Source organism: Myiozetetes cayanensis, unplaced genomic scaffold (assembly GCF_022539395.1).
Source record: "Myiozetetes cayanensis isolate MyiCay16 unplaced genomic scaffold, myiCay2020 scf5-8, whole genome shotgun sequence".
Classification (NCBI taxonomy): Eukaryota; Metazoa; Chordata; class Aves; order Passeriformes; family Tyrannidae; genus Myiozetetes; species Myiozetetes cayanensis.
Window position 1 is genome coordinate 106,429,556 of NW_026087742.1, and position 26,807 is coordinate 106,456,362.

The 26,807-nt window shown below is 39.2% G+C and overlaps 1 protein-coding gene across 15 annotated transcripts in view; it reads right to left on the reverse strand.

Moving 5' to 3' along the window:
• Nucleotides 1-26,807, reverse strand: part of DMD (dystrophin) — a 1,047,400-nt gene that overhangs the window by 72,438 nt on the left and 948,155 nt on the right. For 11 of the 15 annotated variants that reach the window (XM_050333288.1, XM_050333286.1, XM_050333290.1 and 8 more), the window contains one exon: nt 2,906-2,967. In XM_050333288.1, the coding sequence (XP_050189245.1) occupies nt 2,906-2,967 (62 nt within the window). Of the gene's footprint in view, nt 1-2,905; nt 2,968-9,635; nt 9,738-26,807 lie in introns of those variants that run through there. The other 4 variants (XM_050333295.1, XM_050333297.1, XM_050333294.1 and 1 more) reach the window with 1 other exon arrangement.

Genomic DNA, 26,807 nt, shown 5'->3' on the forward strand with positions numbered 1-26,807 from the left:
CTCTGATGCAGTTCTATTGAAGACAGGATATAGGACTTCCTCAACTGACCATCTGATCAGACAAAAGTGTACACAGCACATTCCTACCTTCTTTTATTAGTACCAAATAATGCTCCCAAGTAATTTAGCTTCATTTTTGTAAGTACCCAAATCACTAAAGACACTACAGTATGACACTTGAAATTCATCTATTTTAGCAAAATATAATGCAGCAATTTGTAGGTGTGAGAACTGGATATATGAAGATTAAAACTAATGTTACTCCTCTTTGTTAGAGAAGTGTCTCTTGCATCTCAAAGACATAGGCAGATAAGAAACGTTACCTTGTGCCAGGATGCACCTTCCTCATTCACTAAAAAAAATTAAGCTTTTAGTAATTTGTAAGACTTTAAATTAGACATAAGCATCCCCTAGCAAATTATAAAATACTGGCATGTATAGAGAGCTACATCACATAGCACAATTATTCCCTACAGGCTAAGTGTAGGAGTTGGAAAATGGAAATGAAAACTCTTGACAGTATTGATGTACTTAGTCTCACTTTTTTACATTTACCCAGATTGTAGAATTCATGTTTTCTACCAGATTTTTAAAATGCATACATACTAGCTCTTTACTAGCTTGTTCATATGAATGAAAAGCAAAATTTGGATCTTAATGTGGGGTAAAATAATAGGATCTAATGAGTACGCAATACAAAAATCGACTTTAATAACATCTTCTCAGATAATATATTACTGAGCAGTCTGAAAAGACTTCAAACATCCCATTATTACCGTTTTGACCTGAGGCAAAGCAAAGCACTGAAAATACATCAAGGGTTCTGCTCAAGGACTAAACGGGTTATACTTGTATTATACAGTTTGTGTGAGAGTTAGGCAACGATGATTACACCAAGTTCAAAAATAAAATAAAATAAATCAGTAGGTTATTCAGTAGCACTTTCATCAAAGCTTCACCCATGTGGCACTGCACAAAGAATCACCTTGTCTAATCTGTTTTGTACACATAGATGGACACCTCAGTTTACTCAGAAAAATACACATTATTCATCCTTTGCTAAAATCAGCGTTGCTTCCATATTAATCAGTATTTGGTCTCAGCTCCAAAAGAAATAAAACTAGCCAGATAGATGACTGCTCTTTTGGACATTTCTCACTCCTGAAAAGAAAAATAGCAGGAGAGAAAAAAAAAGCTCACAAGTAAGTAAGAAAAAGAAACAAAATCTGCCTGAACATGTTCCTTCTTTATGTAGTAAGAAATAAGGCTATCTTAAACTCCTGACATTTGGGTGGTACTCACAATAATAAAACTCAGTTAAAGTAAATGCAAACTGACTTCAGCAGTCACACATCTTCTGAACTGCTGACCTGAATCCATGAGGACACTTTTCTCCCTTATTACCTTTTCACTTCTTGATATTCAAGAGTACTCTAGCTGAACCAGGGAACTAACACAAGAAAAGCAGTTGCAACAGGACTTTGGGTCTGACCAACAACAGTATCAGAAATATCACGCAATCCCTGGATCAAAGGCGGCTGCAGAGTCAGAGTGCAGTTCAATTAACAAGCAACTGTTTGAAGACCTACCTGTATTAAAGGGATGCCTGCATGTGCAATTACTGCTTGTCCTGAAACTTTTAAACCACTCACTTTAAGAGCAGAAATAGAAAGGAGGCAAGCAGGGCAATACATTATAATTAAATGGCAAGTCAATACTTGTCTTCTTTTGCATTTGGTTGGCCTGATCTTATACATCGTATATCCCCTTTTGGCATACAGAGCTGTATTCTGGTTAATTTTTAAACAAACTGCTGCCACACTGCTAATGCTATAAGGAAAAAAAAATCTTCACACTGTCTCGTTTCATTTTATCATATCAGTTTTCTAAAGTATTTTTAGTATGCCTTCAACTGCAGAGCACCATAGAGATACCTGAGTTAGCTTGAAATAGATTACACTGGCATAATTAGACCGTTTTGAGCAGCTAAACTAGAGTTTAGCAGGTGATAATTTAAGCTATTTTTCACCATGGTAAATAAGCCTGCACTGAATGCTAGATTTGACTGTCCCAGTGTTCACACTGGCTTGTTCAAAGCTGGTTTATATCCATTTGCTGTACAGACGTAACCTTCTTTACGAATGCAGCGTATTCACTGATATTTCTTTCACTGAAATGGCTTAATTTTTATTATATCCTCCATTATTTATTAACAGAACCATTAAAAGCAAAGGGTTAGCTATTAAATGGTCTGCCAAGCAGCCTAAACTAGAGCATAGATTAACCTATTTTATCTTATGGATGTGCTTCTGTTAATAAAATCCAAAGCTGCTAAAATATGGAAAAAAACCCCTCCACCAGAGAGGCACATCTGAAGTCATAATAAGCATGCAATTTGGGTATTCAAAATGACATCATGACAGCTGCTATGCCTTCTAAGTATTGAAAGTGCTTTAAAAATAAAGCAGTGGTAACAGAATTTGGCAAATTGCTTCAATTGGCTTCCCACCATCCAAAAGTCAACATTAACATCAGCTTGGTTTGATTTTTTTCATCTGCCTTTTGTAAAGCAGATTAGACAGTGAAAAGATTCAGGATTTTTTTTTTTTTTTAAATTTCTGTCCCAGTCTTTCAGTAAGAGTTTGCAACAATACACCCAAATTACTTTGTAAACCCAGCGCACACTCCTAATGCGCCAATTGAAATACAATCTTTTTCTACTGCATGTTTGAAATGTGTTACTATGCCTCATATATTCCCCTTGCAGAAAACCTTAATCTCAATAAACACACTGTCTTTCTCTGTCAGTTAATTTTAGTTTATTTCCTCTGGAAAAAATCTTTGCCCTAACAATTCATCCAACTGAGAAAAACCCCCCACTGAACATCTGGTAGAGATGTCTTACCTAATGACTGGTAAAGCTCAGTCATCTTAGGATGATCCCAGCAGGTCGTTTGCGTCTCATGGCTACAATACAAAACATGAAAGTTAGTAAAGTAAAATTTCTCTCTCCATCTCACAGCAAGTGATGCAGATTGCACATCAGAGCACGGTGTCAGAGCACTACCCACATCCTGGGCTGCTCCAGCGGGGGTTCTCAGCAGCAGCAAGCATGTCTTCTTTCAACATGAGGCACTAACTCGGAGCACTTTATTTAGGCAAGGGCTCATGAAACAAAATTAAAAGGAGTGCTAATATAAAAAAACCAGCAAGTATTCAGACATGTCAATGTTTTGAGGAATTTGTTAGCACAGAGATCAGTTCTAAAGAACTCTTTGTTTTTAACAGGTCATTCTTTGGTTGCTCCAAACTAGAGGAAAGACATTTGAAAGGGCTTCATTCTTAAAGCATTTATGGGAACTCTGACCAGATACTCAGATGCATGGCATTTTTGATCTGCTTTCCCCTACACACTCTCTCAGTGCTTTCCCATGTGGAAAGTAAGAGTTATCCAAAGCAGCAAAACTCCAGTCTTTCCTTTCAGTCCAGACACCTGCACTAAAATCCCTGTGCAACAGCCAACTGATCCAACCACCAGCTCACACCACTTCTCAGGCCAATGCCTCGCACCCTGTATTGACAGTCTCTTTTGGCAAAGACTCTTGGCTGCTTCTCTTTTTCCCTGGGACTCCCAGGCCCTTTCCCTCGCCCCAGAGGTCCCTGTGCAGTGTCAGGCAGCAGAGCTGTTGGGAAGCCAGGGGAAAGCTAAAGCGGGTTATGAAACGCTGCAGTATGACTAGAATGTAAATTGGACAGTCTCTGCATTGAGGGGAGCAGCCTCCAGCTTTGCAACACAACATGTTGCCGAAAGACAGGCAGTGTGAGAAAGCCAACAAACAGAATTAAGTGTTAGCAAGTGTAGTAGCAACTCATGTCTCCTAAGGTTATACTTTTTATGAATTTGTTTTTTAATGACAGCACAGCTAACATGATTATGTTTCTATTAACATACAAGTCTTGCTTATCTATCCTGTAGCCAATAAATTTCTGTTCATACAGAATTCAGCCACATTAAAAGATAACCAGGAGTCTCCATTTAAAAAAAATTCAGAATGCGTATGTAGCATACAGTTGCTAGCAAACACATTGGTCATTTCTGTATTTAAAAGCAGATACTGGGGTTTTAACACACACACATCATTTGGGAGAAAATACGCAGGAGAGCAGGACCTGACCCACAGAGCTTCTGGAACCCATACCTCCCAGTTCCAAGAGATTAAACCACCACCCAGCAGCACCTGTACACCCAACTGTGCCCTGGAACACTGACGAGGTTGTTTTAGAGAACAAACGTTCCTCGAGTTCTAATTTTGAGGCACTGATGTTCCCAAGTGCACATTTATCCTTTACAGGCTAAGAAGAGGTACAACTTCCAATGAATCACTTCAACACCACCCCTACTCATGGAAAAAAGAAAATCGTGACATGTTTTCTTAGTGTGATTTAATTTTGGCCTTAAAAGACAGGCTATTTATTTGATCCATGCGAATACTTTACTGCCCCAGTAACCTCTATATGTTTTGCAGCTTACTATATATATTTCCAGATTTTCCTCTGTAGCTGCAAGGAAGAATGAAAGGGATCACAAGCACTAAGAAGAAGGAAAAAAACGCTGCCATAGCGCTGCCCTACTTGAGCACAGGCTTTTAAACAAGCCCTGTCTCATCAATCTCAGCATTCCCACCCCTTCCCAATTCCTGCAGTGGCTGAAGGCAGTGAAAGAGGGAGGAGGACACCAGAAGAGCAAAAGCAGTCTTGTTCTTTGCTCTGTTAAAAATGAGTCCTGTGAAGGGAGGTGGCTGCAGTTGCATTCAGAAATCTCAGCCTGGTCTGGGTTTGTTCTTTTTTTTTTTTTTTAACTCCCAGAAACTGGGTAGCTTCAAGCAAAACCTATGGATCTGAGCCACCTGCACCCAACCCCTGCATTTCCCACCTTGCTTGAGTATGGGCAGGTTTTGCAGAGAGAATGTAACACCAGAACTTTTTACCATACCCAGGAATAAAGTGTGTTTTTGAAGAAAAACAGAAACAGTTTTGTTCACACATTCAGTTCCTAAAAACTCAGCCACCTGAAGCCTCTGCTGAAACAACAGCAGTCCAAAGGAAAAGAGGAAGGAAACGAACCCATGGCAGAAGAACCTTGTAGTCAGGGATGTCATGATTCAGGTGAATGGGCTGCAGAACTAATATTCACATCACAAGACCTGTGGTTGCAGTTTGTTTTCACCCAATGTTAATCCTATATCAGTAATTCCAGAGATGTGAGCTTGGCTGCCCTGGCTTGCTTTCCCACGGGCAGGTAGCCCCAGAAGTGGTGGATATTTGAACAGCAACTCTACCATGGTTTGTATGCCAAATCATGTAGTAAAAGTGAGAAAAACAATTTAGGCAAACATTGACAAGAAACCTTTGAAGACAACCTGCCAGACTTTCTGTATGAAATTAGTCTGGCAGACCCAAACTGTTCTATGGATAAACTAGACCACTTCAGACTCCATAGCTGCTACCCTGGCAGCCTTCAAAGAAACTGTTTCCCCATGAAAATATTTAAAAGCCATTGGATATCTGGCAAAGGTAAATACAGATAGGATTATAGAATCCCAGGCCTGTGAGGGATAGAAGAACAAAAGGATCATTTCAGTATGAAAAACTAGGATGGTTAATCACTAATCAACATGACACAGACAAGTTGAATTTTTTATTTTCATATTTTATGGTAAGGTCTAACCACATATCAGTGAATTTAGTGTATATGGTTTAAGCTTTTGGAATTCAATATTTCTGAAAATACCTAACTGCTTTCCTAAGACCTTTTAAATAAAATTTCTATTGCCAAAGAAACACTGGACTCCAACTGTTTTCATATATTTTTAATACCGGTAACCCCAGATCTCTCCTTATGGTGTAATATTAATTATCTTGGAGATGGGCATTTTCCAAGGAATGATTTCATTAGCTTCATCTGAAAGTGACAAAGACCGAACTTGCAAGGCAGGTACATTTCCCCTCTTGCTTTATTTTTAAACTTTGCTGCAACTTAAAGGAAATTTTCCTTTCCTTAAGATTACAGAAGTCAAGTAAGTAGAGACCCCTAAGTCCTTGCCCCACCACCTTCCCAGCAGTGACTACCCAGAGTGTCCCACACCAGGTGGTGTGGCTGCCCTCGGCAGGGATCACCCATCTGGTACCAGACCCAGGGACGGGCTGGCCAGCTGTCTGCACACCTCTGTGCTCTCGCAAAAAAAAAGCAAGGGCTTTGAAGTGAACTGAACCTTGGTGGCTGTGATTTCTGTGGAGGTTGAGTGCCCACACCGAGCCAGGGCAGACTTTGCTGGTACTTTACATGCAGAACACAAGAAGGCTGCAGATATTTCGCTCCAGCTAAAAGGCGTTCGCCTCCCTACGTTCTCAGCTCGGAAAATTATCAACTATTCTGCACACAAGGGCAGCTCTGGGAAAGGTTAGATTCCATCAAGGCTATTCTTCATAAGCCTCTTTGCCATTTTCAAAGGCCATTTAATTGTGAGCTTTGGGGTTGGACCGGTGGGGGAGGATTTGTGTGTATGCCCTTATTGTGAACACCGTCTGAAGTGAAATGCCAGCTCAGCAGTTTCAGGCAGCCTCAACCACACTTGGGAATGCTGTAGCATCCTTAATAGATCTGCAGCAAAGTGTTTGCCAGAGTTTCAAACTCCGGTGAACAAGGCCCTTTATAGCCTGTAAGTCAGGAAGACATGAAAAGTATAGTGCAAGTCCTCTTGACTAGCAGCAGCTGAAACAGGGTGAGAGTATGTGCAGAAATAAGTACTTGGAATGCTTTTCCTACGAACCACCAACACAAAAAGGCATCAACGCACACAGCCAGCAGTTCTGCAATACTGCACATGCTCAGAGGATACATTTTTCAACTTGGCTTTACAGTTAGGTCAACTAAATTGATCACTAGCTTTTAAATCATGGTCATTCTGCAACAAATAAAAATATAAATGCGCTCACTTGGCTTGTCTTCCTCTTTCGCACCTGAACTGAGCTGCAAAAGTGGAAAGCAAATGAAAACCAGGCCTGGAAAGGAGGCAAGCAGCAATGGCTAATGGTGACACCTAGGCATGGGTGTGACTGGTACACTAAATACACTGACAATCCAGTGGGATGAAAGCACAGTCTTCACTTGAGACATCCTTTGGGAACCGCAGGACCACTTCATTAAAGGATGATTACATTATATTAGCAAGGATAATTTTTATGTGAAGAATTCTGTCACACCATGCCTGTGTGAACTCCTCTGTTCCTGCCAACAGCAGAGAGATTTGTCTCTCATCACTGTCAGCAGAGCCAATAACACACAGGATTGGAAACCTGAAATCAGGAGATGATATCCAAACTGACACTCTAGCTGAATTACAGTTCCCTTGTTATAACTTGATCAGTTTGGACAAAATACAGTTATTTTATCTTCATTCCTTATATATTACTTCTGAGCAACACCAGCAGCAGGAGTGGAAAGCAATGCTCCCCCACACCCAAATTCCTGCACAAATTCCCCCCCCAACATTCCTGCATCAGCCACACCGTAACATTTGCAAACCTTTTAACATTTTTTAATTGCACTCCTTCTCCCTCACCCTTTTTAAAAAAAACCAAAACCTATATCTAGGATTAGGTCTAATTCAATGCTCAGCTCCAGAACAGAATTTTAGGTTGCAGCTGCAGAGTCTTTTTTAAACTCTTACAGCCCTCTTCACTGGTGATACCAGAGCCAGTTCTGCTGCACTTCTCCCCACACCCTTCATTAGAAAATGCGACATGAATTAGATGTGCAAATGCATAGATGTGCATAGAATAAGAAATTCTATCATGTAGCAATAAATAAATAGTTACATATACTGACAAAAAAAGTGCCAAAATTATAGTGCTATTTTACAAAGCACTGAACTGATTAATTTTCAAACAACACAATTCATAATACCTCTCACCTTCTGGCTTTACGAGGAGTAAAATGTTACTCCAACCACCTTATGACTGTTGTCAAAAAGCCAAAACAAGCATGATAGTTGTTTGGATTTTACTAAACTAACCTAAATGCAACTGAAAGAGTTTGAATGAACAGACATTACCTTTCATTTAAAAGAAAAACGTTTTCATCAGCAGATGACGGTGATTGCAGGGAAGATTTAACATTTTTCTTTTTACAGTGTTTCATTAACTCCTCTGATAAAACAGAGTATGGAAAGTATTAGCAATGTAAAAAGGTGGCACTCCTTTGTGCTTTACAAAGGACTACTGTTTTCATCTGTAAATCTAGAGACTACTGATCTGTGCAGAGATTATTTCTGTTTAAGCCAAGGATCAGCGTCCCTTCAGCAGGAATTTGACTTTAGCCTGTTTTATTGGCTTTTGCGAGATTTATCAGACTGCTGCAGGCAGGCACCAATACATATTAAAGTTTCTTGCCGATACTGGAAATGAATAGTAGGAGAAGGGCAAATATCAGCTGTCAAGTACTGAATAGTAACTCTTTTTTTCTCCCTTGATGTTAAACATTTATTTTGTCCGCTCTGTCAGGGGCAAAGATTCGCGCTCAGTGGCTTGGGCTGGGTGAGCCTTGCCCCCCCGGCTTGTCACTCTCCGCTGATCTATTTGCTTTCCAAAGCCTATCCTCTCTGCTCCTGCCAAAGCAATTTCACTGCAGGGTCTTGTCAAATCCAGGCTCAGACAAGCGACGGCCTTGAACAATTCCTTAGTGCTAAAAAGGTCAAAGATCCCAGATATAACCAGGTTTCCCGTTTTCTCAGTTATGTACACACACGCCTGCAGAAACCACCTCTCTGCCCAACTTCAGTCCAAGGCGCAGGCTGGGGACACCGGTGGTGTCCCGGGCTGCAAGATGCTTTACAGCAGCTATTAAAAGGCAATATAAGATGCCATATAGCAACAAGAAATACAGCACTCGCAGCGCAATAGCCCGGAGGGAATCCCCTCCCAACCTCTTCTACCTCTTAACTTGAAACATTACTTCTAAGCATGAAATGGCAGGGGGGAAAAAAAAAAAGAGAGAAAAGAAAAAGAAGAGCAAGCCACACACACCCAAGCACGTTTGTTTTCAGGAATTCCGCTGGAGTTCACTCCCGACCCGAGCTGCCCCACAGGCGATGTGCCAGGCAGGTAAGGCTGTGCAGCCCCGCGCTACCCCCAAAAATCCGCGGGCATCCCACACAGCTGTGATTCCCACGCAGCTCGGCTTTCCGCCTCCTGAGCCCGCACCGGCACAGGTACAGGTACAGGTACAGGTACAGATAGAGCCACCGGCACAGGTAGGGGCACAGGTAGGGGCACAGCCACGCGTGCGTGCCGGCTCACACCGCCATCTCCTACGTGTGCCAACGGGGCGCATCCAGCGCCCAACTACGGCCTCGCGAGCGGGCAAAAGCGCCCAACCCAACGCGCCTTTCAAGTTCCCCGAAGGAACCCGGCGGCAAGTTGAGATTTTTCGGTGTAAGAGATGACAGGCTCCGCCGCCGGTGCCGAGCGGGGCCGGGACACGCCGCTGGCACCGCCGCGGAGCGCGGGGTGGCCCCGGGGCTCGGCGGAGCCGCCCCCGCCGCACCTGCCGCCCCGAGACCCCGCATCGCCCTTACCCCTGGAGCTGCTCCCTCATGGCGGCGGCTGCGGAGACAGAGACAGCGCGTCCGCCCAGCCCCGCTGCTCAGCGCCACTGCGGCCGCCCTGCCGGCAGGGAGGGACGGCGGGAGGGAGGGAGGGAGGGATGGAGGGAGACAGGGGAGGAGGGAGAGGACGGCGCTGCCCCGCCCCGCTCCGCTCCCGCCCGGCGGCGCTGCCGGCGCCGCACCCCCTCACCCGGCCCGGCATCCCGGCTGCGGGGCGTCTGAGGGCACCTGGCCCCTCGCCGCCTTCCCCGGGGCTGTGCAGCTCTTCTGGAGGCGGGAGGAAACCCTCGGGGCTTCCTCTGACTTCTTTTTGTTTGGTTGTTTTTTTGTTGTGTGTGTCCTTTGCCCTGACCCGGGCCCGCCGGAGAGATGGGTGTGCGGAGAGGCGGCAAATCGGTTCACTTTCAGAGGGCTTGGGAAGAAAACTTAGCTAAAATATGCACCGAATCTGGGACGGATTTGAAATGGGCCTTAACCTGCCCTTTTTTTGCCCTTTTTTTATTTTTTTATTTTTGTTTTGCAGCTGTTAATTTCGGCGCTTTAAATGCCGAGTGGTTTATTTGTGAGTGAAATCAGGTAATTTCATTTCTGAGGGCTTGCCCTGGCCCGGCAGGGAAGGATGAGCATCTCCTCCTGGTCAGCCAGAGCAGAAGAAATAGTTCTGCTCACACCGAGTTACTGTTGCGATGTTTCTTTGCATTAATGTGTAATATGCATTACACAAAGGAAAGCCAACAATCTCCTCTCAGTGTCACAGGCACTTCAAATCAGTGTGGCCAGTCTCCATTCATGCATACTATACATCTACGTCCTTTATTCATTAAAATGAGGCTGCATAAAGAACTAAGTCCTTCACAAAACCAAGTAGTTTTTCAAGCCTTACAGATTGTGCTTTCTTGGTAAAGCCACCCAAAAAAATAAAAGGTGTTTTTCAAATCAGAATCACAGAATGGTTTTGGCTGGAAGGGACCTTGAAGATCATCTTGTTCCACCTCCTCTGCCATGGGCAGAGACATCTTCCACTAGACTAGGTTGCTCAAAGCTCCATCCAGCCTGTAATGCTTTCAGGGATGGGGCATATACAACACCCCTGGGCAACCTGTACCAGTGCCTCACCACCTCACAGTAAAGAATTGCCTCCTAATATGTAATCTAAATCTACCCTCCACCTTTCAAATGTACAAAAAGTCTTCCCTGTTTTTACACTGGGAAGATGCAGGCCTAGAAGCATGGAAAAGTCATCCCACCCATATTTTCTATACCACGGGAATATCCCATAGATTGCTTTCCTATTACACACGTCAGTAGGCACTGAACTCAGAAGGTTTTAGCCTAAGTACCAGCATATTCAGGGCTCCCCTTAAGGCTCTAGGTCACTGGGTTATCTGAATTTAAGAAAAGTTCAAAAAGCAGTTCAAAGACAGCCCACGTGTTTTTTTTTCCCAGAAGCATTAGAAGTGTGAGATGCTCAAGGTTCAAGCCCTCAGGCCCTCAAATGCAAATATAAGATTAATGGAATTAAATAGTAAATTCTCATAGTTTCCAGATGATTTAGTTTGTTTTAAAAGGTCTAACTCACAGTTTTCAGTTACCTTGGACCAAGAACACTACTGCAGTGTGGAAAGAAAATAGAGGATTAATTTTGGTGTAAACATAAATCGCTATGTTAAAACTCATTACTCTATGAATTTTCCATTTAATTCAGTGGATCTGGTATTAGATCAATTGCTCCCTCAAGTATCTCAGTTTTGAGATAAATAAACTGGCTGAAGGCTTATGTCAATTATGTTACATCAACAATCTCACATTTTCCCATCTTTAGCCAAGTTTTAAGAAGCGAGAAATCTTTCTATAAGTCTTGGTTTGTCTCTCACTTGAGAGGAACCTCAGGGCTCACAACAAGGAGAGAGCAGCTGCCCGTGTCATACAAAGGGACAGGGGCAGCCAGAGGCCCCCCGTTTCACTGCAAAACTGGTTTGTTTTCCCTCAGAAGTATCTAGCACTGATACCACGGAAACACATTCCTTCAATTTTTACTGTTTCTGGAGTTTCCTGGTTTGCCTTAACGAAAGCTTGATGCTGCTATTATCACGCTGGTCTTCTTTCCCATACAATAGTGCCAAGTAATAAGAATTTAAAAACCAGTCTGAATTTCTCATACTTTGCATAATCTTCTTTCTCCTTGAGTTACAAATAAAGCATTGTATTCAATTAGACTCACAGCAGGTGAAAACCCCAATTAGTGAATCCATTTTCTTGGCTTTTTTTCCCTACCTTACACCCACACACCACTTTTTTTTTTTTTTTTTTTTAACAATAAAGGGGAACTCTGAGTCATTCTTCAATTGAAAAGCAAATTAACCCTTTGATCTCCCAAATCAAACTATTAGTTGTTCAGGAACATCCAGGGGAAAACAAGAATGTTGAAGGATTAAGAGATTAAGGCCTATTGACTTTATAAATTGATTTTTATAAAAAAATCTATTTAATGTAGTTCTGATTGTTGTCTCCAAATTCACAAAAGCTTTTAACTATTTTGATTGACTTGAAAATTATATTTTTTCTGGATAATGTACACACGTAGTACCACTCTTGCTTCAGATTACTTTTAGACTACTAATAATTGCTTAAAAAATATTTTTTTTTTGCAGTGTAAATGGTTACTGCCTTTGGCATTTGCAACTGAAGCCAACCCTTATGCCATACTTAATTTTAAGCCATTTATTTGATAAAAGATAGTTCATCTTCCTGTAGAAAATAAATCAGGATTACAGACTAAGCTGAATTTTAATTGCCTGTGGTGCTTTTTATAATGCAGGGCCTATTCAGTCAACTTGTGCACCTACACAGAGACCTTAATCAGAAGAAGAGTATTTATTTCTTTTAAAGTGTTGGTTTGTCCTGGACTGTATCCAATTGAGGTATCTATGTCTGCAGCATTTAATAACATCAGGTGCTTAAAGGGAAATCACAGCTGCCTAAAAAGTCGGGGATATTAATTAGAAGTGGTCTTATTACCCCAAAACTCATTAATGATTAGCATCATTACTCCATGTTACAGACAAATATGGAAACCCAAACACAGAAATGGGTAAGGACTTGCCTAAAAGTGGGGCAGACATTAAGGGTACAAGTTTGCTTCTAAGTTTAGTATTTTATGAGGTAGAAAACTAGAGAGACATTCCTTTAGTTTTACTGTCATGGGAAGTGAAGATACAACAATAACACCTTCCTATTAACTAAGTCCTGCTTCCAGAGCTCTGTGAAATGTGCCTCCCTCCTTGTAAGTGTAGCTGCACCATTTCTCATTATCTGGGCAGTGGATTAGCTTGCCTTGCATATAAGAAGATGTTGTGGTGCCCTGTGTCAGGCTGCCTAATCTGTTACGCTGTTTACATCTATTTTCTTTTTCTTGGTATAAATAAATACTAAAAATCACTTGGGATGGCACAATGACACTTTCCTGGATCATCTCTCTTAAATATGCTCCAAGGGCTGACACCTCCAGGATGTTTTGGGTATTTGTTGATAGCTCTCTCAGAAGAGCCAAGAAGAGAATACTGGCTTGGATGCAGCAGGCTTATTTTGTTTTGGGGGGTTTTTTGTCTGTTTGCACATTACCACTGGAAACACATTAAAATACTGCAAATGTAATGAAGGAAATAGTTTTGAAATCCTCCATTCATTTTCTCCAACACTGTACTGTAAATTAAAGACCTAGTAAAACATTCATAGCTCAGTATACTTATAATCAGTTATTTATGCCACAGGATGTTGGGGAAGGAGCATTCCATTCCCTTGTCCAGAGGGAAACCCAACCTGTGTCACTTAAGAAGGGTGATGATCTGGTGCTTCTTCTTACCCAGGGCTCATTCTCTGCAGGTAACTGGCAAGTGGAGCTCACAAGACTTTGTCTAGCATTTTTCACTGAGATGTTCTTGGGACAGAGAAGGAAGATGATTTTTTTTTTTTTTTTTTTTTTTAACAAAACTAATTCTGCAGTAAATATCATGGAGCTTACAGCAATGCAATGCCCAGTCTGGAAAGTACTGGTACATGGCACATGTGACAGCAGTACATTTGTTCCTGCTGAATGCTCAGTGGCAAAACCTCTGCATTCCTTTGGGCTGTGCTTGCTTTTACTACGGTAAAGACACCTGATTAAAAGTGAAATCTTAGTCACCCTACAAGATGGGTATCGCAGAGCCTCAGGAGCAGCTTGTGTGTGCCTTATGTTGCACTGCATTGCCTGCTGTTGCTAAAAGGTGAATGAGAGGGTGCCTGTCATTTTGAATATATTAGACATATGTATGAATTTCATCCTGCTGAAATCTTGGAGAGGATAATTTGGGGAGGCTACATTTATTTTTTAAGTTGACAGTGACAATGTAGACACCGAGTGTTCAATTTCTACTGCCATGTATACGACCTTGAAAAGAGGAGCTGAGTGGGACTGAGATTCATGCATGGGGTGGATGGGGTGGATAGCACATCCCGGTTCCACCACCCCTATGAGCTCTTCAGGTCAGCACCTGAAAATACCAAAAGTTTTTTCTCCCTTCCATGAGAAACCACAACAAATAAGGAAAATTAAGAAATTCAAAAATCTCCACCCTACTCTTCTGGGGTGGAGATGAACTGCAGTGTGAATAGTCCCAAGAATGGGAGACTGAGAAGCAACATGTCGGCATAATGTTAGAAAATTAAAAGCAGTAAAACCCCCTCCGAAGTAAGTGTTTTGGAAAACTAATAGAGAACAAGAGAAAAGTGTACATATATATAAAAAAATAAAAGACTTGAGATCTACCAGCCAAAAACTTAGGTCAAGCATAACTGCTTTCTGATCTTTACATTAGACAAAATAGACTTGAAAAATAATAATTATACCATAGTAAATTCTTGGTTTGAGGATTCTGTAGTGGCAAAATGAATGGTTATCATATCAGGTAGTAAGGCTGAGAAAAAAATGCAGACTAATAAGGACAAATTAAACAAAGCAGCAAAGGCAAACTCCATTTCTTTCTTTTCTTTGTATGCCCAGTTGGAAATAAATGATTGTTTTGCCTCCTGGGGGCATTAAAATAAGCAGGATTTCATAAACTCTCTCACTCACTGACTCTCTTTTCACCTCAAAATCTTTTTTTCCATGCATAAAATTATGTGTTGCAAACACAAAAGCTGGCTTCCCAAATCATTAACTTCTCTAATGTTTCCTATCCATGTATAGATCTCAATAGCAAGGAACTCTGTCTCTTGCAGTCCTACTCAGGCTCAGAAAACCTGATTCTAGCTACTGGTCACCATGCATTTCTGGTCCCTACAATCAGCCACCTCTTCCAAAGGCTTCCGGAGGCATCAAAGGAGAAACATGCGTGTGTGGTTTTTCTTGTTTTTTTTTTTTATTTTGCTAATTTACTTTTTTGTTGCATTCCATAATATACGTATTTTTGACACTACCGAATCTATGTTTTGTAACTAATGTAATACAAACAATTATTTTTTTCTTTCATTGAGGAAATTTTTTTCAAAATGTCTTGATGTAAATTTTACCTAGGAGAGAGAAAATACTCATTTGGGAAAAAAAAGCCACTGAGACCATGCTAGGAGATGACCTCCTGGGATATTCCAATGGTAAGGCTGCACCTATGTAGTAAATGAAGAAAACAATGAAATCTATTGCATTTTATGATAGCTATATGCAAGCTCCCAGTCAGGTCACTAGCTAGGTAGACTTTGAACCTTTGAATTAACGTATTAATTTTTTGCTGCCTGTATTTCAGCAATGGGTGCTTTGCTGTGTTCTCACAGAAAGTTGCAGGTTTTGTTCCTTTGAAATGTACGTTGAACCTGTCATAAATACCATGTTGTTTCCTCAATGATTATAATATACTATACATAACATTATAATATGTAATTCAAACACAAGAGGCCCTGCTTTTTTTTATGTACACACTAGGCTTTTTCATTATCTTCTCAAAGATGTTGAGGCCACTGACCTCAGCAAAGCTCATTTTGAGGTCTATTCCTAACCTTTTCCCTGGATTGGACCATGCAGAGCCCTGATGTGAGAAAGGGACAGTTCTCTGTTCCTGGTAAATCAAACACATTGATATAGATTCCAAACTGGAGAATCTTAGGGCTTCCCCTGGTGTAACATGAGCAAAACTTGGTCTTTCTGCATGGCAAGATTGCTTTGGTCTCTCTTCCTAAATGACTTATGTGGGGATCCAGGAAGCAGAGCACTGCTCTTGGGGATAGAACTATCCTAGAGAAGTTAATGGCAGGAGGGAGCAGCTACGCCTAACTGGCCTCACCAGTAATTCCGTCCAGGCTAACTCCTTAATCTGATCCAGGTGGCATTTCTCATCATTTATTTGCATAGAAATGCAGCTTCAGGTTTAGGGTTGTGCAGCTACTCCCAATCTGAGGTCAGCAAGAAAAGAATTCTGGAAAGGAAAAGTTTCTCACCTGCCGTTTCTGAAATCAAAACTTTTTATTTCATTTCTAAACAGTATCCTATGAAAAGATGTACTCAACTTTGGCTAGAAAAGGAGACAGTTGTTCATACAGCTCTGGCAGTGCCCTTTAATGGCAAGTGGCAATAGTCTCATCTTTTCCATGCCAAAGAGTGAAAATTAGTGTTTATATAGAGAGTCATTTGAAACAAATACGGGCATACAGATGCCTAAATTAACTAGTGCTTCCAGAGACACATGAATCAGTATCAGCTACCATGGTGCCATGTCCTAGGGCACAAGTACTGTTTTATCCTAATTGAATCTGAATGTATGTTAGCACTTCAATACTTCACTAAAGAGGGATACAAAGGAATTTTGAGGTAAGATAAAAATTATTTCTTAGCTAAGTGGATTTCATTCATGAGAAGGATTTCATTCAAGTCTCCCGTGGCAAGTTCAGGCATTTACAGTTTGGCACACGATCCGCATAATTCCAGACAGCTTCTGCACCTTCCATTTACTGAACCCTGATATGGTTCTTCCTACAAAGTAGTCCTCCCAGCTTTTACATTTAGGTATCTTTGTGTAGCTCCTACTATCTCGGGCAGAGTAGCTGGCAGTTAATTCAGGGAAGAATCCTGTGGGTGCCAACTGATAGAAAAAGAGTGCTGCCAAACTATGTTACACAGTTTAAACTTCGTGCTTGTCTAAGTCTAATAATGGGAATGCATTTAGTAGAACTCAATGTCTAGGTACACTTTCAGTATTTCATATGTTAGAATTGAGCCAAACAACTCATGGTACATCTGAACGAGGCATCAAATAGCTTGCAATTCTACTAGCATACCTTGATTCAGTTTTCTGATCTCAGTTATTAAATGGAAAATGGAATCACTTAGTGAAAGAATAAACCTGCAAAATTAGGATTCCCTTCCCAGCAACACATCCAAATTCACTGTGAAAAAATTTGCAATGAAAATCAGAGCTGCCTTGTCTGCCCAAGCCAAAGAGCCTTGACATTTATGATCAAAGGTACACAGATGACTTTCAGGATCTGACATAGTCCATTACTAAAGCAAGAACAATGGTGAATGTGTTTAGCTCAAATTCAGTCAAAATAATTTTTTTCTTTCTATACTGAGCATTTTTCCACAATGAACTAAACAAACATTTCCCACCTTTATATTTTGAACTATTTGATTCTTCTTTAGAAAATTGCTTTTAAAGGTGCAATCTAAATCCTGAACAACCCACACAGCCCTAAAATATTTAAACATTAGTTATGGTCCATACTGACATTCTTACACTCCTGCTGCTACATCTGACTCCCTTGAAGACATTATCAGAAATGTCAACCTGCGAATTCTACCATATCAAAATCTTCAGCTTTTTCTAAAATAGTCCAGCTTGAAGAGAAAATTCTTATTCCTAGGACCATGTGAAGTTACCCATCTTTATCATCTCCCTCACTGCATGACATGGAGTGCCAGATTATTTGAAAAGTTCAAAATAACAAATTCCATATTATCAGTCCTAAGAAACATCACACAGTTCTTTTCGCCTTCCTTTCAGGAAAGAAAAAAAAAATAAAAAAAGGTTTTAAATTCAACCAAGATTTCTCTATATCTAGATGTAACACTACAACTGCAGAGCATGCACAGCACCCAAGCCATTTGTTTATTTAATAGTGTCCAGAACTTGGTATTTTATAATGGCATAAACTTAAAAGACATAGATAACATAGATAACACACATACTGTGTGGAAGATTATTTTCTTACTGTCATTAAAGTTAGAAAGAACGATCATCTAAACTCACCTCTCCTGTCTCAGAAAATATTACAAGTGTTTGAGCATTAACCCCTAATCCCAAAATAGAACCAGTCTGTCATATTAAAAAAAAAAATAAAGTGTTGTTTTAAATTATCATTCTTCTCTTTAGGTAAATAATTTTCCTCCAATTACTATCAACAGCTCTGGTTTGTGGTTGCCAACTTTAGAACCAAATGTCATTTTGCAAATAATTAGCAACCCTTCAGGTAATGTCTTTATACTACTATGCATCAGGTAAGAGAAAGTAATGATAAAAAAAGAACTTCAACCATATCTTTTAAACAAAAACAAGGTTAAAATATGTGATTTCTAAATACTTCTGTACTTAAGCAATAAAACTTATTTTTGCTTATGGACATTAGAAATTTTATCAGTATTCAGAAATTATTCTCTTTTCATTTCTGAATACTAATAGAAACTGTTACATTTCCACAGTTTGGTTGCTGCAGTTGCTCTTCATTCTCATTCTTAAAATTCTAGTACTATTATTTCTCAAATTATTATCCTTCCACCCATGTCCCTCAATTTATTCTGTTTTTAGGGTAACTAACAGAGCAAATAATTTATTAAGGATAAAAATTATTTTGCAAAGATTTGCAGAAGCTGACAGACTAAGAATTCTGCCAAATAGAATCCAAACAGAGTGGAGGATAAGACCCCATTTAATCCACTGTTTTTTTTCAAAACAGTGTATTTAATACTGAACTAAAACCTTTAGAGAGTTTTATTTTTAGCAGCTTTCCATCTTAAGCATTCGTGTGGATTTACTCTAAGAATTATAATTTACGAAACAAAGCAAAAAGAAACTTATTTCTTGTTTGTTTCTAAGACATCATCATTAGAAATCTTCCATTCCCCAAACAAATATAGTTTTTTCCTTTATGCCATTATACTTTTTCTGATAGTTTTCATTGCAAACATTATACTTCACTGAGCTTTAAAATTTAAAAAAATTAAATTTAAAATGGATTTTATGCAATGAAAATGATCATTTGGTGGTGACAATACATTATGTTGAATCAGAGATGAAAAAAGTGACTATTTTATTTTCACATCAACATTGAGCATGAAACTTGCTCACAATTTGGAGAAAACGAGGCCAGTGTGATTACATTTATGCTGCCATGTAATTAAATTATTTAGTCTATGAAAGAGGAAAGAGAGAGCAACTCTCCAAATGTGACAATATTTTAGTTATTTGAACTTTCTAGTGACACAGTGGCACTGCTATGTGTGTTTGCCCTGAGAATAATAGTTGTTTCTTGGTCCAAATTTCACACAGTGACCCTTGTTCTTATTGCTGAGAAGTGACAGCAGATTGGTGATGGTACTCCTCTACTTGCCACTGAGTCCTGTGGACTCAAGGCGTGATTTCCTTTACGTGTATAGGCTTTGACTTAAAAAATAAAAAATTAAAAAAAATATATTTAAATTCAGATTATATGACCTAATGTGGGAGCTTAATGCAACTGAACTGCTGAAACAGCCATGGTATCTTCTTGAAACTGCTTGGGCCTGTCCCTGCAGAATAAATCCATCACAGTAAATGGCTAAAACATCTCCCTTCTAGCCAGGACAGTTCTAGATCAGATCAAATGCCTGTGATTTAAATGCCATGCAGTATAGTCACAAGCTCTTTGCTGTGGTAGGTCCTCAAACTTCTATGATGAGCTTACCAAAGAAATCAGTTGGTAATCAAACTAATTATTTTTAAGCATTTTTTCTGTCCAGAAAGCAACTGATTTGACAAATCCAATCACTACCAAGGAAGAACAGCCATAAATGCTGAATGCTCTACATGCAATTTCCAAAGTTTGAAGCAGACAAATTTTCTAAGAAAACCAACTATTATTTTGTAAGCTGGCACCATTTTTGACAGAATTAATGAACTGAGGAAGCACTTCCAATGCATACCAGCAATTCTTTCTTAGTGTTTCATTCTATACAATGCAATGGTTTAGGCAGAAATTTCTACAAGAAAGTGGTAAAAGGCAGGACATAGAAGAATACTCATCTGCTCCTTGGACTGCTCTGTATGCACATACACTTCTGCATCTTGCCAAGTTTGTAAGCTGCAAAAGCACAGCGTGTAATGACGATGCTCTAACCCTTTTAGTGCATTGCATTCTACATACTGAGTTGAATTTTACTTCCAAACAAAATTTTGGCTGCATTCCTTAGTGAGTACATGTTGTTCTCACATCGACAGACTATGCCATTCTCTCACTTAAAACAATTTGATGGATTTTAAATTTTTTTCACTTGTTCCTAGATGGGCACAGTTTATATAAATCAATTCCAGCCAACAACTGCGACATCAAAAAAGACAGTTCTTGTTTTTTTACTTAGGTCATTGAGCTGAAATTATATTTTCTCTACTTTGTTTTTTTTTTGTACAATTTGCAATTATGAGGATAATTTAAAATACCCTTTAGAACACAATTTAATTGTCTATTGTACAGCTTTCCTTTTTCTAACTCAACATTTAATAAAGTGCTAAGTTTACCATCACATAGTTTGCTGAGAAACTTAGCACTGGATTTCAGTGAATAAAAAGAATCCCTAATCATAAGCAGTGGAGCACTATTCTATGATTTTATATTATTAAATATTTTCTTAATACTTCCTTTTTAATAGAAATGGTTTACTCAGAACCTCTCTGTCTTGAAACAAACACTGGCCACAAGCAAGTATGGGGAATTTGAATAGTAGTATGAGTACTAAAATGTTAAGAGTACTACAACATCAACGTTAGACTGTTATATATATGTAACAGCAGAATTGAGAATGCTATTATTAAGGAGCCTTTCAAGTTTATTTCATCAGTAAAAAAAAAAAAGTCTTGCTCTAGTCTTTACTAGAGCATAAAGGCATAAGGCAGCTTTATAGTCAGGAGTACATCTAAAAAACAAGGGAAACTTTAGGCCTAACTGCATTTTCTGTCAGTCAATATCTTAACCTAAAAGGACCATCTGGTCAGCCTCTTATATGGTATAGAGTTAAAAGAAAAAAAACCAGAATTTTTGCATCTTTTACAGGCATAGGAACAGGACAAATGTGGATAGGGATGTGGTGGATATACAGTATACTAACTTCCAGCTGCTGTATCATCGTCTACTGGTAGGTATGCTGAAATAAATAAATGATCAAAAAAATTCTAATAAAAAAATATCAACAAAGTCAGGACGAGTTTTTGTAAATAAGAACTTGCAACACAAGTGATATGAAAGCAGCAAGATGATTAAAATGCAGAATCTTATTTATTATACATCAGGTAGATCAAAGCTTCTCAGTGATAACAAGGCACTGATGGGGGTTGCCACCTGTTTGGTCTCACTTGCAATGGAAATCTGTGAGGTGAATTTGTGTTAAAGGTTGTCAGTACATATTACACTTATGAATGGCTTACACTGAAAAAAACCCCACAAATTACTCTTATTTTGCTTAAGAGGTTTACTCATTATTCACTAGCACATATGCTACTTTCTTAGTTAATACAAAAAAGGATATTCTATATAATTCAGGGTTGTTTCTGAAACAAACAAACAAACAAAGGCAGGCAAATGCTCCTACATGAGGCACATCACTCTAAGATAGTGGTAAAAAGACCTGAGTAGTATAAAATTGGAATATATTTGAGCTGTGGTTTTTGAGAGTGCTGAGCCTTGCAGCAGGCTGAGCTCAGAGAAGAAAGATTGTGGCAAGCAATCTAAAATCTAGACAAGCAGGAGGCAGTTTTCGAGGTGGTTGGTTTTTTTTTTTTTTTTTTTGGTTGGTTGTCTCTTTTGTCTAACCTCTTCACAAAGAACAGAACAGCTGTGATTTAAGGAAAGTGCATGGCTATAAATTTCTAACAGTTATTGTGAGGATCTAATAAAGAGTGGATTGAGGAAAGCTGAAAATTTGCGAGTGCAACAGGGCAAGACGAGGCAGCGACAACCTTTGTCAATGTCCTTGAAATTTGCTGCAGAACTGGCTAAACAGATGAGCAGAACTTCAGTCTGGAGATGTCAGAGCACCACTGGGCTCTCAGAACTACAAATGACTATTTGTAGGAGATAATGCATATTGGCAAGAAAATGGAAGAGTGAGTAAGAATCAGAAATATCTCTTTAAAGTCAGTGGAAACTGGGAAAATAAAGCTGCTAAGTACTTTAAAAACCATGTGTACCAAAAGAAGAATTGTTTGGGAGGTCTCTGGGTGTTACAAATACATGTCACTGACCAAAACCAATGTCAGGACTGACGCAGGAGAAAGGAGCCCCATCAGCTGACTCAATTCAAACCAGAGAGGATCACTGTGAGACTGCACGATGTGGGTGCAGGCAAGTTTGATAAAGGATTCACACTGACAGGGCCTTTTCCTCTCCTTTTTTCTAGAATAGTGAGCAAATGCCCCAGAGCAAAGCAGCGCTGAGGGTTTTGCGCTTGATTTTCTCAAGAGAAAGCCGTACAGATACAGATTTGTGTTTTGCCAGTGGCAAATGTTTATTCCACAATACTTTGGGCACTGACGTGAAAAAATATGATACATGAGAGGAAATGCTGAGAGCCAGATTCTGATCCCTTTTACACTACTTAAAAAAAGGAGTAACTTTGCTGAAAAAATCAATGAACATATCTCTTAATCCATGCAAGCTGCTTCAAATGCAGAACTTAAATTTGATTTGCAAACTTCTGACACTGAGTCTGATGGGAGCCTAAACTGCCCCCACCATAACCTGGGAGTCCTCTGTACATTCCTCTGCTCATTTCAAGATTGTTAGAGTGTGATGAAATATTTATTCCTCACTCAAACAGGAAACATGAGAAGAAATAATAGCATATGAAAGCAAGCTTTAACATGTAATGACCATAATAATAAGGTTTTAATTGCTTTTGTGCCGTAGCACAATTAAAGTAGTGAAAAAACAGATGAATGAAGACGTGCATGAGAAAATATTTGTCAAATATGAAGATACAAAACAGTGTGCTGTTTTAACTGTTTCCTACTATTACAAAAGTATTAAAAATGTAAGCGCTTCCATTAACAGGGAGTAATTAATAAATACAAACAAGGTGATTGCACCTATGGCCAGGAAGATAATCTCATGGTGATTTATATCAAAATAGCTCATTTCAGTTTCAGAAGTTCAAACCAGTATTTGGAAATGGTGGTGAGCTCATCAGTAAGGCATCTTTGGGAATCAGTTTTTTAATCTCTAATTTTCCGGTGATAAAGTAATCTGAAGTACAGAGGTAAAATATCCTTTTCACCAACTGTGTCCTAGTGGCTAAAAAGCTCTCACTGGTAGAAATCTAGCAGAAATTTCTTTCTAAACACTGAAGTAAAATTTCAAGATGCCTCTATTCCCAATTACTTGCACTAAAAGTTTATAGATGAGAAATAAAAATGTAGTTTTGGTTTAGTAGTTCCAACTTTTGGTTTTTATTTTTTACTCCTGTAATCATTGACATTTCCAGCTACAAAATACAGTCTGTTACACTCAGGAAAACAGCTGCAAGGCACTTATTTCCACTCTCTAGGGCTTCTACAGGTTTAAGCTGGGTATGATTTTAAAGAAGAATAATATATTAGAAAGTTGAGAATATTTCATTGCTTACTTCTGCTTCCAAGTTTACTCTTTAGAAGGGAAATCTGCAACTAGCATGGCAGATCTGAAATCTGTACTCACAGAGGTGCATCTCCTTCTGTATTTCTAGACCAAATTCAGAAACATCTTTAATGAAGAACAGCTTCAGTAGCTTTTTCAAGGACACGCCTAAGTAGAAAGTAGACATACATATATTTGCGGAAACACAGCATTTACCCATTTTGGATAAATAAGAAACTGGCAATTTCCTCTCATTTGCCACACCACTGCTCAAGGGTCTGTCTGTGACTGAATGGAGTCTGGAACGGAAAATAATAATCTGTCACCGATCCTTCCTCTCCGCCTGTCATTATTCCAATAAACAAGGCTATAAACCCTTGCAATTTAGGTAAATCTTTCTAATGATGTTATAGTTTAATTATTGTGAAGAGCTAATAATCTAAAAAGATCTCCAAAGCTGATTTTAAAAAATGTAAGTTACTTAATTGGTGATTATAAGGTTCAGCATTGTAAGAAACTAGTATTAAACTTAAGTTTGTTAAGTTAGACAGAATGCTAGGCACAAAATCTTTTAGTTAAATGAAGACTGCATTCTGGATTCAGTGAAAATTATTCAGTTCCTATGATGCTGCACTTCTCCACTGAATCTATCTGTGAAGATCAAATGGTAACATTCTGCAAAATATTACAGTTCAGTAAGTATCCTCACTGCAGTAGGGTATGGAAGTCTAAAAGAGAGAAAATGAACTGCTTTAGCATGCTGAATCTCCCAGAAAGCATCTGACAAGCCACAGAAAAAGGAAAAAAGTGGAATGAATCAGCACAGGGGGGAAATGAACTTGGGCTAGCAAAAAGGTTCTTCTGTAAAAGAAAGAAAATAAGTGGTTGAATACATAAACATATATGTATATGTTTTCAGAACCTCAGAGTTACTGCTATCCCCTTCTGTGTTAAAACCATCCAAGAGCTAAACACCAAATGTCAACACACCATGGATAGTTTTTAGTTAACCTGAGAGTGATTTTCCTCAGGTATATAAGTATTCACGTTTCTTAAGGATTTTCCAATTCTGCAGGTCTCACTAGCTGAAAAGTAATTCAATACTACAATGGCAGGTATGAGCAAGGCAATCACTGTATGAAAACGTACCCCATTTATTCAGTTACAGGAATATCTCTCCTGAAGTGGATAATACCCCCAGCTTTTACAATGCATTAAAGTGTGTTTACTCGTTGAAGACTCCTCTCTGCAAAATTATGCAAAATGAAGTATTTTAAGGAGATGAAGAGGAAAGAAGGAGCCTTCCTGTGCCAAATTAAAACCCAGAGACATAATGCTAGAGAACATTTAGTTACTTCTGGTCTGTGCTTGTTACTGGAAAGCCAGGATACTGCAAAGTAAAACAGCAGTCCTTCTACTGACCTCACCCTGCTCATCATCTACTTCCCTCTTCCTTTTCTTTTCTTAACCCCTCTCTACCTGCACACAAAATATTTGTTTCTAGAGGACAACTACTGTGTCTCCTGTATCCATGGCATGCTTTGCTTTGAACAAGACCTATGTGAACAGGATGCCTCAGGGTGCATTTAGGAGATGTAGTGCTAAACCGTTTCTCAAGCTGCAAAATATTGCTGCAACAAGCTTCCAGACAACTAAGAGAGTTTTTTTGAGAAAAAACAGTAGCCAATAACACCTCTTCCAATAAAGGACATTGGAGTACGCTTATAATCTACCTTGCCTTCCCACAGGGATAAGGAGCATCCCTTTTTTTTTTAATCCTTAATTCTAAAATGTGCAAGACGAGACGGTATTTGAACATTGTTTCACTAGAGGTGATGTATGCACTTACATTTAAATTAAATTCCTGAGAGGGGAAAAAACTGATATATAAATAGCATCATGTAACCAACAAACCCAGCACTGAGCACCCTCCACTTAATGGGGGGACTGACCACATTTCTCCGTGCACACATCTTTTGCAGAGTCTCAGCAGAATCCATTACTTGGTACAGATCCTTGAGTAGAAGTGACAGACTTTATATGAAACTGTACCATTGAGCAGCAGGCTGGCAATGAATAAATGTCGCTCAGGAGGTTAGACATGCACAGCTGTAGAGATGGTGAAATTCAACCTCTGCCCTGAAAAATAAATACCTTAAAAAAATTGGGAAATTCTAGAACAGCGACATCCAAATGAATATAATAATTTTACCTGAAATATATGAGTTTAAGCCTTTTCTATTTATGAATGACAAGTGAAGAAAAATCTTTTTTTGGAAACAAAAGCACAACAAAACATTTGCTGTTGCCCTGAATACTAATGATGGAAGACTGTTGCTATGGTGATGCTAATTTTAACGCTCTTGCCTGTGGACTTCATATGAACTGCCCGTTTTAACTTTTGCAAATGTCATTTACAAAATGGAAACCCATTAATGACTGGCGAGGGCACAATGTTCCACTTTAATTAGAATAATAAGGAATGTTGATGCGCAAAGTACAGGTTTGTGAATTGCTACAAAGCCCACACTGTCAAAATTAATTACCACTGATGGGGACTTTGTTCTAATTTTTTTTTTTTTTTTCAAAAGGAAGCTTTAGAATAATACAACCGTAGCTTGACTTGAAGTTGAAAGCAGGTTCTTCTTTTAATACCAAGGTGGAATAAAGAAGTTTCTGACAGTAATGGAAAAGGTACAGCAGAGCTTAGAACTGTGACTGAGCCATGCTAAAGGAACACTGATTCCAGGAACAGGGAAATGCAAGTGCTAGTGCTGCCAATAGAAGTAAATTATTTTTCAGAGAAACACTCAGAAAAGCAGTTACGATTTGGAAAACAGAGTTTGTGTTTTTGAAGAATTTAAAAGTACAAATTGAGGACAATAAATTGAGTGGGTGCTGGGATGTGGTTCTAGTTTAAGTTGATGGGGTACTGCTGTGACTTGTTAATTGGCAAGTGCTGAGCCAAGTAGATGATGCTTAAAAAACCCTGCATAGATAGTAGTGGTAATATCTTTTGTAATGCACCAAGCCCTTGCAAATCATGAGCATACATCTTTCATGAGAAGGAAAAAACTTGCAACTACCATTTCTAATTTTGGGGAAATGTCTGAGCATATAAAGTAGGTGCTATGTTGCTAATGGCATTTCAGTAATACTGACTGCAGAGAGAAAAGAATACTGCAATGAAAAGCATCACAGGCAGCTGCTGAGAGTACATTATACAGACTAATTGTTATTATTAAATATCTCCATTGT